At 37.6% G+C, this 12,827-nt stretch overlaps 1 protein-coding gene across 1 annotated transcript in view; it reads left to right on the forward strand.

Moving 5' to 3' along the window:
• ZNF385D (zinc finger protein 385D) overlaps positions 1–972 on the forward strand; it is a gene marked incomplete at its 5' end in the record, with an annotated part of 61,446 nt that extends 60,474 nt beyond the window's left edge. Inside the window, one exon of the mRNA XM_009079902.1 lies at positions 259–972. Within this exon, the coding sequence (XP_009078150.1) occupies positions 259–492 (234 nt within the window). The remainder of the gene's footprint in view (positions 1–258) is intronic.
• Positions 973–12,827: the final 11,855 nt, after the last annotated feature.

Raw genomic sequence — 12,827 nt, forward strand, 5'->3', positions numbered from 1 at the left:
TTGCTTTGCTTTCTAATCTCATATTAAATTATACATGTCAGTTATAAGGTTTGAACACTGAAACTCTTTGTCCTCAACCAAATCCTGTGCACTTTTGTACAATGGGCAAGATTATATCTCCTGTCACAAGCCTGCAGCTCATAGAGTCAGTAGCCACCATGAGGCCTCTCCTGCTTGATAATCTTAAGTCAAGCTCTGTGTTGTGTAGCTAATATGAACAAATTATGTCTGTTTGTTTGTTTTCTCTCTTCCCCACAGGTAAAATTAGTATTTTCAAAGGAACCTTCAAAGCCGATGGCTCCACGAATCTTACCAAATCCTCTAGCAGCTGCAGCAGCAGCTGCTGCTGTGGCTGTGAATTCCCCCTTCAGTCTTCGCACAGCCCCAGCAGCCACCCTTTTCCAGACTTCAGCACTTCCTCCAGCACTCCTACGACCAGCTCCTGGGCCTATACGGACCACCCATACTCCTGTGCTGTTTGCTCCTTACTGAACTCCAAACAGGAATTAATTGTACTGCAATAATTTTTCAAATCAAAACAAGCAAACAAAAAAAAGAAAATCAAGAACATTGAACTATGCAGTGTTTATTTATAGTTTAAAGTATAAATGAAGAGCCAGGACTTTTGATAGAGAACTGAACAAATTCTAAAAGGGGGAATGGGCAGTATTTTCTCCAGATGAGAACATTCCTCTTGAGCATTGATCGTTTTAGAACTGATCTCCAGCATTGACTTGTAGTGACAGATAAAACTTATAAAGCCTTTTGACTGTGCATTTTGGCACATATTTCCCTGCAATGTCTTTCCTGCTTTATGAAACAACTTACAAATTTGTCTAAAGGGCATTAACTGGTTCCAATGTACATAAAATACTTTATTCTGTAGATTAAAGAAGAAGGAAAAAAAAAGAAACACTGTGAATAGTAGTACCCTTACCAATCCTCCTGCCAAATCAGCAGTTACTGGGTATTTATCTGAACAAAAGTAGATACAATAGATGTCTTGTAAAACAGTAGTATTGTGTCTCTATCTATGCCACTAGGTTTCTAACTGAGTTGCAAAAGATAAAATGAACAAATTATGTCACTTTGGTAAGTAGTCAAAACTAATGACAATAATGTGGAGCTGTTCCTGGTGAGCAAAAAATTGTTTTCCTCACCTGTAGAAGAATGGGAATGAAGATAATCTATGGTTAGGGCAAAGAAAATGATAAAGAAGATCTATTGGCAGACACAAAATAATTTGGATGCTGTACACAGACTGGGTCAAACATCTATTTAATTGCGAACCTATGTGTACAGTATGTGTTGATTCAAAAGCTGTAATACTTACAGGGTAGATCAATGTTTAAGACATGCCAGTGGACAGCAAAAAATACACTCTTGTCATGAAACAGGCCTGACACTTCAGTGTTGAGCAGAGGTAAGACACAAATGGGTTACGCATAGTCATAACTAGCAAATGAAAAACAGGAGAGAAATCCTGGCCTCATGTAAATCAGTATAAAGTTCCTCCTGACTGCAGTGTAGCCAGAATTTCATCCCAAGAATGGCACATATTCTTTTTATATCACACCAGTGGGAGTGTCTGTAGATACAGGTGACATTTTTTGCAATAGGCTTAGTCTTAGAAACAGATTTATTCTCGTTTTATTTCCTACTGATGTGATATAAAAATGTCTTAATATACCTATAAAATGTAAACAGTGACACATGAGATACATATTACGAGATAACTGCACATTGTGGGTTTGGAACAAATAAAACCTTTAGGATCTGAAGGGACCCTTGAATTCTGTAGCTGACCATTACGTATGGACCGCTTAAAGCCTTATATATTTACTGTGAGGCTTAAAGGGGTTGACTGTGTCCCTTTAAAGTAAGATTTATCAGGGGTATATATAGATATATTGTATATATGTTAGAGTAAGAAAAATAACTTATAAACAGAAAATCTACTATATAAAATAATTATATAACCATTGAGTTTCACATGTGGGTCATTAAGTGGTAAGTAACAAACAGCAGAGAAAAAATAGACTTCTTGAATCTGATTCTTGCTGCCTGCTTTTTCCCATAGGGAGCTGAAAAGTATCTATTAATGTTATGGAGTGCGCTGCTGAGTCACATGCAACCACTCTGATGTGTAGCTAAGTGAAATGCCTACCATACATTTAGGCAGAATAACATTTAAAAACATAATTTAATTTCAGGTGGGGAAATTATTTGAAAGATTTTATTAAAAGGCAGTAATGAAAAATATTGACCACGTGCTTGCTATATAATGCTGCCTGTGGTTAATATGGAAAGGTGGGAGAGATAGAGGGTGGGAATACACAGCACTTTTGACTTGCAGTTCATCAGTGAGCCTTCCGTATACATTGGTATTTGCCATTTTTTTAAACCTCTCCGCATTTAGATTTTATACAAAATATATAAAGAGAGAGAAAGAAGAGGTTCCATGGATGTCTGTGTCCAAAGAATTCCAAAGAGATGCATATATTTATCTAAAAATATTAAAATAAGTTCTATATTATGTATTTGTATTTCATTCCATTTATTTGCAAATGTTTGTGCCTTGAAATGAAATGGGCTTTTGTTTATATTTAATTCACGCCTATGTAGCCATGAAAAAGATGTGATGGTGATTTTAGGCTGATTACCAGCTGGATTGCTTTGGCCCAACTTCCAAAACAAGAGTATGAGTAAGTTCCTGAAGCCAAGTTTAGACATCTAAATAACTAGGGGCTGACATTTAAAAGGGCTCTCTACTCTACAGCTCCCAGTAAAGAGGCAGTAAACAAGCCAGTCTTGAAAACCTGCTCCTAGCACTCAATTTAGAAAATGTTTTATTTTATTTGGGTACATAAATATAACATAGTAACATTCAACTCCTTTTTGCAAAATCTTGCACTTGATCTTTTAAGCCTGCTTTCAACCTTTCATCTTCTTGCAGAAGTTTTAGTGCCATTGCCAGCTGCATTTAGATTCCTCCTTGAATAGGGCACTGGTTTTCAAGCTGTGCTCCATGAGCCACCATTTATCTCCAGAGCTTTTTGTAAGAGCCTGTGTAAGTAAGAGCATGCTAAAGGAGTAGAGGAGGACTAGCATTTTGGGAAGGGAGAAAATCTGGGCAGGATATCTTTTCCCCATGAGAAAGTATGCAGATGGGAAAACGGGAGACCCGCAAATATCCTGTAGGCTCTTATGCACAGTCTTCTGGTGCATGGGCACCTGCTGTACATCCTGCCATGATGTTGTGATGCCATCAAAATCAACAGCCTGATCCTTGCCAAAATGTGGCCTGTGGCATGTATGGAGGCACAGTACTAAGAGCAGAGTTAATACAAGTTTTGCTAGAAATAAAGAGTGTCATTCCAACTACTTACATCAGCTAATTTGCAATGACACCTTCAGTTTTCTTGGACCTCTTTTGTCACAGTGCTCTATGGAACAAGTTTTTGTTCACACGAGTCTCTTAAATTTCAGCTGTAAACAACAAACTTGATTCTTTTTATGTCTCTTACTCACTACCTAATAAAGGATAAAGCCTAAATGTTAGAATGTATAGTGGATTTTCTGTGCCGTGTTGTTCCACTCCCTTCTTGGTCAGTAACAAGTCAGCATACCTGGGACATCAGCACTGCAATTTTATTTTATTTATCTGTCAAGGAAAATACTGGCACAGCAATCTGATGGGGCGAGGAGAGCTTCTGGTCAAGGGTATGTCCACAGCAGCTGACAGAGGAGGTAGCAAATAGAAGACATTTTATACCTACTTGTCAATACATCCAATATGGAGAGCACTATAAAAGAAAAAAATGTCATCATATTTCATGTTACAGTTACACTCCAGGGCCAAGAGGACCCCTAAAGCACAAGGAAACAGATCATTTCATCGAAGACATAGTCACTCACTGGAATAACAGTGTGAAATCAGCCTGCGGGGAAATGGCTGGGTATGAACTCAGAAAAACAGACAGGTTCAGGGATGTTTTCTTAAATTCTATACAAAGTGTTAAAGAATGACTATTCTGTTCTGACCTGAAGAGATGGTATTTTTATGGGAGGGATGTATATATTTATATTTTTATGCTATCTACATTTTTCCAACTATCTCTCACTTCAAACCTTTGTTCTGAAGGTTCATCATTCCTCTGAACCATGAAATCAGTTACCTTCTTGAAAGCTGCTGTAAAAGCTGATGTGAGAGGTCAGTAAGCAAATGGTATAAATATGATGATCTAAAATGCAAAAAAATGAACTGGCCATGTCAAGGAATATTGTATTTGAGAAGTATACATCTTTATTTTAAGATAAAGTATATAAAATTATATAAAATTAAGAAGAGCTAAATAAAGTTAATATAACTAGACGAATTACATCTGTTGTTTTAGTAGTGGACTGTTACAATTGGCTCTGTATTTTAAAAGATGAAAAGGATGTTGGTAAATTTAGTGTCTCACATTCACTATCTTCCGTTTACATTAGGAATACCATAACTTAATGGACCTGCCCTTAGTCACTTCTAATCTCCAATGATACAGTAGAGTATTGGTCCAATATTCTCTGGAGACTGAAATCATCCTGCTTGAAAGCCCTGGTTTATGCCTTCTGCTCTCAGTAGACACATAGTTTTTAGAGTTTCTTTGAAGCATCTTGGGGAATGTCTATCTTAATATCTTTTTTTTTTTCAAATAAATGTCATTTTATGAACATAAGACCTACACTGAGGAGAGACACCTGGAAATGTTTCTTCATAATTACGACATTCTTGTAGCTAAATATGAAGCACAGACATCCAAATTGTTTGTTTGTACAAATCTCTGAAGACGTGTGAAGTCGGAAGCCTAGACCATTTTATAAGTGTCCTAGTTTTGGGGTTAACCCACAACAATAGAAATCTGTTCTTTTTATTAAGAGTTGTCTGAATTTCCATTTTTAAAACTGCCTTCCACACAGTTCAGGCTTCAGGGTTCTAAAGCACATAAAGCTCACAAGAAAACAACAGTGGGCTTCCTGTTTATCAAGATGCATGTGAAAATGTGAGCCTATGTTATGTAAAATTTTAAGTATATTTTTGACATCACATCTTACCCTTTTCTTATTGTATCTGTAAGTGCCATTCCTTCAGTGCCAGTGAATCATACAGAAACTTCTGTACTGGAATTGAGCACATGACTAAAAGAAATAGTAATACTGACAAATACTCTCTTGAACTAGTTGAAATCTGAAACACAGAGTTAAGGGTTTAGCTGAGGACAAGAGCTTTATGCCCTCTCACTCCTACAAGTTTGTTAGAATTCAGGACCATTTAGGAGTAAATGTAACTATCTGGAGAATGGTTATTACATAGCCTGATCTGAAATGTCAGTGGCTGAAAAAGTCTGTGCTGCAGATCAAAATTAAGAATACTATGAAAACCATAATGCTCTTAACCCTGGGACTCCTAAAAGGAGTTGCAAAAATCTTTGGCCTCAGTAGAGGCAATTTTTTGCTCTTAGTGGCTGAGGCCTTTTGCAGTCATGCTGTGTACTGCAATTAGGTGTCATTCAAGTCTGATTCAGTATTGCTACATTGATAAAGAAACTTAGCTGAGCCTGAGACAAGATTAGTGGCTGCCTAGTTCGTGTGATCAGCTTCATGCTGGGACAATGCTTGGGTGGTGAAGTAAGAAGAATCAAAAGAGTCAATGGAAAGAAATTGGTGGACTAATTTGATTCTTTTTTCCTTGTGCAATGTTCTTGTGAATGGAACTTGTGAGCCATTAATAAACCGGGACATTAAAGAGTTCCTGGATGAAAAAGTAGGGACCTTGAAGGTCATGAGATCTTAACTTCAAATATAATTTTGAGGAGAAGGATGAGGAGAAAGAACCCAGAAGACTTTCTTTGGCTTAGATACCACAGTGATGTCGTAGCCACAGTAGTCACACTGTCACTACACTGACATTTGTACTGTTCACAACAGAAGTTGAGTATTTGACACCCATAATTAGAAACAAGTGTAGTAATAATATTCATTGCTTAGGTATTGGACATTCAATTACAGAACACAATAATTTTCCTTGGAAATCCATGTATTCATGTCTGTTCATATCAGCCAAGGTATCACTGCATCTTGTCAACACTTGGGTCTCCAGAAAAGTTGTCCATATTTTTTATTTGTTTTCATTACAATTTGATTTTTTTACTTCTACGTTTCTTTATTTATAGTCTTGTCTCTTGTATGAATGAACAGAATCCATAAAATTGAATATACATTTAAGAAGCTGGTATTCATAAATGTCCTGTTGGATCATTTGATCAGAGTCAATAAATTGAATAAAAATTTAAAGCAGCAGTGCCATAATAATAGTAAAACACTGAGAGCAGAAAGCATGTGTATACTGCAGTGCTCTTTTCCTAATCTAGTCAGAGTTTTATGACACAGGCAGCTCTTTAGTCTTTCACAGTTTCCTGAAATGTTCATCTTTTGGGATTCTTCAAAGGTTTAATTAAACATAAATGTAATTTCTTATGTTCAGTTACAATACCTATGTATTTCTGAGTGCAAAGGCAATATAAAAAAGATATAAACCACAAACCACTTTCTCACTATAAATGCCTGCAGCATTTGTTAACAACTTCAGCCCTTTCTCTGTTTCTGGCTCATGGCTGGCATTTGCCATGGGAACAGTTCTCATTGACACGTGTATCAGGTGAAAACTCGCTGCTCAAAACACAGTCTGTCAAGTGCAGATATTTGTTTGGGGCACAACAAGGTGGGAGATGATAGCATATAGGCAAAGCTACTCCTTTGTAACATCCTGTTATAATTTCCTCAAAAATGCCTGGTGACTCAATCGGGAGAGGCAGAGGTTCCTAATGTGGTGGTTCTGTCAGATTTATAAAGCAGAGCATGTCAATGTGCAAAAAGTTCTGATTTGAGGATTTTTAACCAGTGGTCATTTGAGGCATGACACACCTGCCCCCTCTGCCAAAAATAAATAAAAAATAAGTCTAACCTTTCTTTTAGACATATTTTCAATTTAATCTTGCCATGACATTGTTGCCGGTAAAATTGCTGTTGGAGTCTGATTTGTCTGTTGGAATAAAACCATGAATGTAAGTTTTGGCACCCTGAAGGAGAAGCCAGGAACAAAAAATGAAATATGATGAGCCTCGAGTTGGACCATTTTTATTTTCCTTCCTGGAGTTGCTTTACTCCTATAAGTTTGCTTAAATCTAGGTGTCAGTCAAAGAGAAAACTCCTGTTTCTTTCTTATTCTACTGTTTTTATAGTTTGAGAAAGGAGGTGGAAACAGCAGTAGCTCTTTATCCAATGAACTAAAGCCACCGTGTAGTCAATCAAATGTCTGGACACATACTGCCTCTCTATATACACACAGCTCTTACTTCCCTCCCATCCCTCTCCTGAATTCACATGTTTTGTGACTCCCCCATGGGACACTGCAAGGAGCATTTAAGAAGATTAAAAAACCCCAGAACAATGACTGGTGGGGTGTATAATGTGGGTATATGGAGAAGATTAAAAAAACCCAGAACAATGGCTGGTGGGGTGTATAATGTGGGTATATGATGGAGTACCCCTTTATTCCCTCCAGTGACATAATCTAACCAAGCCTGTGGTTAGAGTTCTGCATTAAGCCCCTCATTACTGTATAGACTGCTTTAAACGGTGACCACTGAAGCCAGTTTTGTTGGCTGTGCTACAATTAGGGTTTCTCCCAAACTGTGTAAGTTTCACTGTTCTCCACTGGGTATTTTTCATGGCAAGTGAATCCTTGGAATAAAAGCTAGAGCTTTTTTCATCTCCTTATAAAGCTATGAAAAGTAGTATGGAAAAAAAGAAATTAGCCTTTCAAGTTTTATTGATATCTACATGCCATCTAACTGTCAGGAACTTCACAGTGACAGTAAATGCTTTAGAAACTCTTCAGTTCTGTTCCGTGAGACAGGATGCAATGGATCAATATTCCATGCAACAGATATTTAATCCAGAGTAGTGTGCAAATCATCTGCTTTATGCTACCAACTCATTAAACTCCTTATATAAAAAAAGCCTCAAAACCTATCAAGACCCATGGAAAGCACTGGAGACAAGAAACACACACGTTACATGATGTGGTGCCAAAGACCTGTCAGGAGAACATCCAGGTTAGTCCAACAGAAAGGTAAGAGAAGGTAATGGTTCTGAAAATTAGACGTAGGGACATTACTTCTGAACACAAGTGTGAGAATAAATTTAACCCTACCAAGTACACTGCAACTGTTGGGAACTGGAAAAGTTTGTTGATATCCCTGAACAATGTATTTCCAGCTATGGACAGTCTCTAGCATTTCAGTAAAAGACTTAAAAGCTGAGACCAAGTTATTCAACAGGATAATTAAATATTCTTCCTAGGGCTTATAGGTAACCAGCATAAGCCCTTCATTTAGGAATGCAGCACACAGTTAAATTAGTGGGTACTGATTCACAGGAACTGTCCCTGGTCCATTCACACTTCAAAACCACTGTAAATTTAGATGGCACTTTTATAAGTCCAAGAGTAAAATTTCATGGTCTGGTAGTTTGTAATGATAGTTTTGACTGATAAATAGTTGTTATAATGTCTCTAATTACAAAAAGGTGGAGGAAGGTGACTGCAGCAATTATACCTTGCTATTTAAAACCCCTGATACTTGCCTGAGGGCTTTTTAAAGGTCAGAGTTATCAGCCACATGGAAAAGGCAGTGGGTTAGAAAGCAACTGTGTCTTCTCAAAGGATAGTTAGATGAGATAAAATTATCCAAATTTTTGTAATTTCTGCATTAGGTAAGTGTAGATTAATTGCTCCAAATTGGACTATTTGAGACTGTGACCCATAAGAACTATTAAATTGGTACTATGAGGATTCAAATAGTTTTGAAAGAAACTAACTGGAGACTGCATGGATTATAGGTTAAGGAGAGTTATTAGGGTGGGGAGAGAAAGTAGAAGACTGTTTCTCAGGAGCAATTTTAAGTAGCATCTGGCTTCACTGATGATTTTGCATACAGAAAAAAATCATGTGCTGCTGAAATTCTTTGATAACACACACTAGGAATGCTTGTCATTAAAGAGAGGAACATATTTTCCAGAAAGAATAGAATGACCTCGAGAACTGATATAATAGAAAGGAACTGTAATTCAATAGGAAAGGAAGAACAATTATGTATTTAGAATCCAATAACAACTAGCTCTAAGAACACAGCAGTTGGAAACAGCTGAAGAAGAGTACGAGCCACAAGTATTACTATTGGTGGCAGAGTAACAAATTCGATACAGCTGTCAAAAAAAAAACCTCAAAAATGTGCATTGAAGTATATTCTACATTATACCACCACAGAACAAAAAAAAAATTGTATTTTGATAACTTCAGCTACTTATAATCAAGAACAACTATGTCTTTTTAGAAAAGATGTGAGGCATGAGAAAATAATATAATAAAATATATATGGTTAGAATAAGGAGTGGAAGGCTGAGAGAGAAAGAGATTCAAATTCTCCCTGCACATCCTGGGGTGGAAATAGTTGTCACCATCAAGAAATGTAGAAAGTTATTCAAGCTAAGAAAGTGTTCAAGCATAAGCACTTGAATAGATGTCTATAAACTCACCAGTGAAAACAGTCTGGAAATTAGAAGATACATGTAAGTATTAAAACACAGAAAAGGAGTCAAAAATGTTCTATGCAGGAAAAAACTGCAGTGATCCTCAGGTGGGCTTTGTCTCAGTTACAAATAGGGTCCTGTGCTGCCTTTCCTGTGGCAGCAGCTAACTGGGAATAATGGGCTAGTCTGCAGGTCTATTCCCTTTTCTCTCTGTGTGTATTCTTTAGTGTGTTGCTCCAAAATATGTCAGTGATTTTACTCATGACTTGATGAGTCAGGAAGAGAAATATAAGAAATACAGGAGTTGGCGTTTCATAAGCAAAAGACTTCTGAATCTTGCCCAGGGTCTGTTTCACATATCTATTCACATAATAATAGTCATTCAGAAAATTGTTCCAAAGCTGTATGTAAGTACATATGTTTCGTGGTGGCTTTTTGGACACTGCATGTCAGCTGGAACAGTCTGTCATATTTCTACTGAAATAGTATTCAGTATAGTTTTCCTAGACGATCTCATGTCAAAATACATCTGTCATGAACAGTTGCTAAGCATAGCTCATGCCTTTAAAAATCAGACAGATGAGTGAAAATATTTAACAGTACTGAAAGCAAAAAATATGTCTCTAGTTCACTGAATTGATGAAAATATTCAAAGTTCAGCAACTCCTTAAGAGTTACTCCTCTTTTATCTTGGGAAGGACTGACTTGAGACTTCTGGGAAGAGCATACCTCAAGGAGAAAGATACCTGCAAAGAATCTCTGCAACAGAATAAAAGGCTGAGGTCAAAATGCAAGGCCTCTTAGCTCTTCTCTCATTTCAGATTCTTTGCTGAGTTTCATAGTATCATAGAATTTTAGGGGTTTGAATGGACCTTACAGATGATCTGGTCCCAAACCCCCCTGCTATGGACAGGGACATCTCTCCACTAGACCAGGTTGCTCAAGGCCTCATGCAACCTGGCTTTGAACACTGCCAGGGTTGGGGCAGCCACCAACCTCCCTGGGCAACCTGTTTCAATGTCTCACCACCCGCACAGTAAAAACATTTTCCTTATATCTAACCTAAATTTCCCCTCACTCAATTTGAATCCATTATGCCTTTTCCTACCACTGAAGTTGCTAACAAAGAGTCCCCCTCTTGCTCCCCTGTAAGCTCCCTAGATTGCTGATTACTGTGAATTGTGTTCCTCAGTGTCCAAGTGCCTATATGTTGTATGACTGTGCCAGGTGGTTGAGAAGCCATTCAGCTAAGCTGTGGAGTGCCAAAACCCAGCAATGAAATACAGACTTTATTGAAGTTACTACACTGGTCTGTGATGTCTGAGTCTTAGCACTTAGCATTCAGTTCAGGTTTTAGCTAATAATTCGATAAATAAATTGCCACTTGACACCTGCCTGTCTTTATTTTTTGAAACTTTCTTTCTTCCAGGAGCCACAGATTTACTCCATTCAAGGAGGGACTGGATATATACTTCGTGCTTTGGCACATTGGCACAGTCCCGTATTTTGCTATCAATCAAAAGAAAAAAAACAACCAATCAAGAAAAACACCGACACACCAACCAAACGACCTCTCCCACAAAAACAAGAAAAAGACAACCATAAACCTATGAGTCAAATCTCAGCTATATATTCAGGATGTTATGAATTGGTTTAGAATATACTTCCAAATGAAGTGTGTTCCAAAACACTTTACAGAATTAGAAGCTTTGTATGACTACAGCACAAAAACATAATAAAAAATATCTTGGCTTAAATAAAGGAAGACTTCTGTTTTCCTTACAACTGAGGCCAAAGCAATTTTGATTTCTGGCTTCTTAATTAATGTTAGAGTTTAGACTGAGCTTCTTGTCAAACAAGTATTGCAACATTTGTAGATTTGTAGTTTAGTCCATTGTTTTGTATTCAATTTGAGCATCCTGAGTCTGAGAATAGTTAAAGTCTTCATAGATTATGCTACCTATTAATGGAAATCTGTATTTCAGAACTGTGCAGAGTGTGGTTGATAATTTTGTCATTTTACTACAGCTTTGTCATTTTTTTTATTTTTGCTGTATTGATGCCTGATTTGGCTGATTTGGCTCGTAAAATACAAATTTAATTTTATGACAAAAGACAGGTCTTAAAAACTGTTTTCATTACATACCAGAGTAGACTGAGAAACTTTTGCAATTTTTCATGAGAAAGAAAGAGACTGGCTGCCTGAGATAGGAGATTCAAGTCCACCTGACTCTGTCCAGAGACCCAAACTTGTGTTAGGACCTTGGCAAAGCTACTAGGCACTAATGTAGCTCCCCACTCTCTGGTTTATTGTTACATGAGTTGATTTCTTCATTACTAACCACAGTAGTGTAGATGTGTACACCTCAACAGCATCACTAGATGTAGACTTAGGGGCTTGATGCAGCTTTTCGCTCTTAAAAGACCACTGTAGGATGAGATGACTTGTGCACTGCAAGTGCTTATTTTCTCCACAGACTGCAAAAGAAACTTTGGATGATAGATGAGAGTTAGACATCTGTGCTATGGGTCTGAAATTGATCAGAAATTTAGGCATATATTAGATATCAAAAAATGAATCCTGTCTAACAAAGTTGTTCTTTAGTTCAGGGTGAGTAACAATCAAAGTTAAGTCCAGCACATGGTAGAGCACCCTGATGAAACTAAGACTCCCATATGAAAGATGAGTGTGAAAAAAATATCATCCTTGTTAGGAATTTTTTGTTTAAATCTTAAAAGTGAAGAATTTTTTTTCAGTGAGAGTTTTACTACATCAAACACGTTAATGTAAAAACTAGGGGGTTTTGATGGAGTTTCTTTGGGGAGACTGGAGTTTGTTGGGGCTTTTTGGTTTGTTTTTTTGTTTGTTGTTTGTTTTTTAGTTTCAAGCAAAAATTAACATGTTGGAAACTCTCCAGGAAGCCACTATGTTTTTCAGGGAGCAGCAAGTATGGGCTGCTCCATAGGATCAGGAGTGCTGGGAGCTAAGTGTTGCAGCAAGGTGACTGGGCAGGGGCCTCCCCAACAAGGGGCTGGTCCTGCAGCAAGGTGAGAACAGCAGGTCCAGTAACAGTGACCATATAGGCCAAGAGTCCAGGACTATCCAGGCCAGTCTGTAGTGATGAGGCAGGTACCAAGCCAAGATAAGCAAGGCAGGCAGGAAGTGCAGGGGGCAATTCCAGGCACGTCTACGG

Source organism: Acanthisitta chloris, unplaced genomic scaffold, assembly GCF_000695815.1.
Source record: "Acanthisitta chloris isolate BGI_N310 unplaced genomic scaffold, ASM69581v1 scaffold2070, whole genome shotgun sequence".
In the NCBI taxonomy this organism is placed as follows: Eukaryota; Metazoa; Chordata; class Aves; order Passeriformes; family Acanthisittidae; genus Acanthisitta; species Acanthisitta chloris.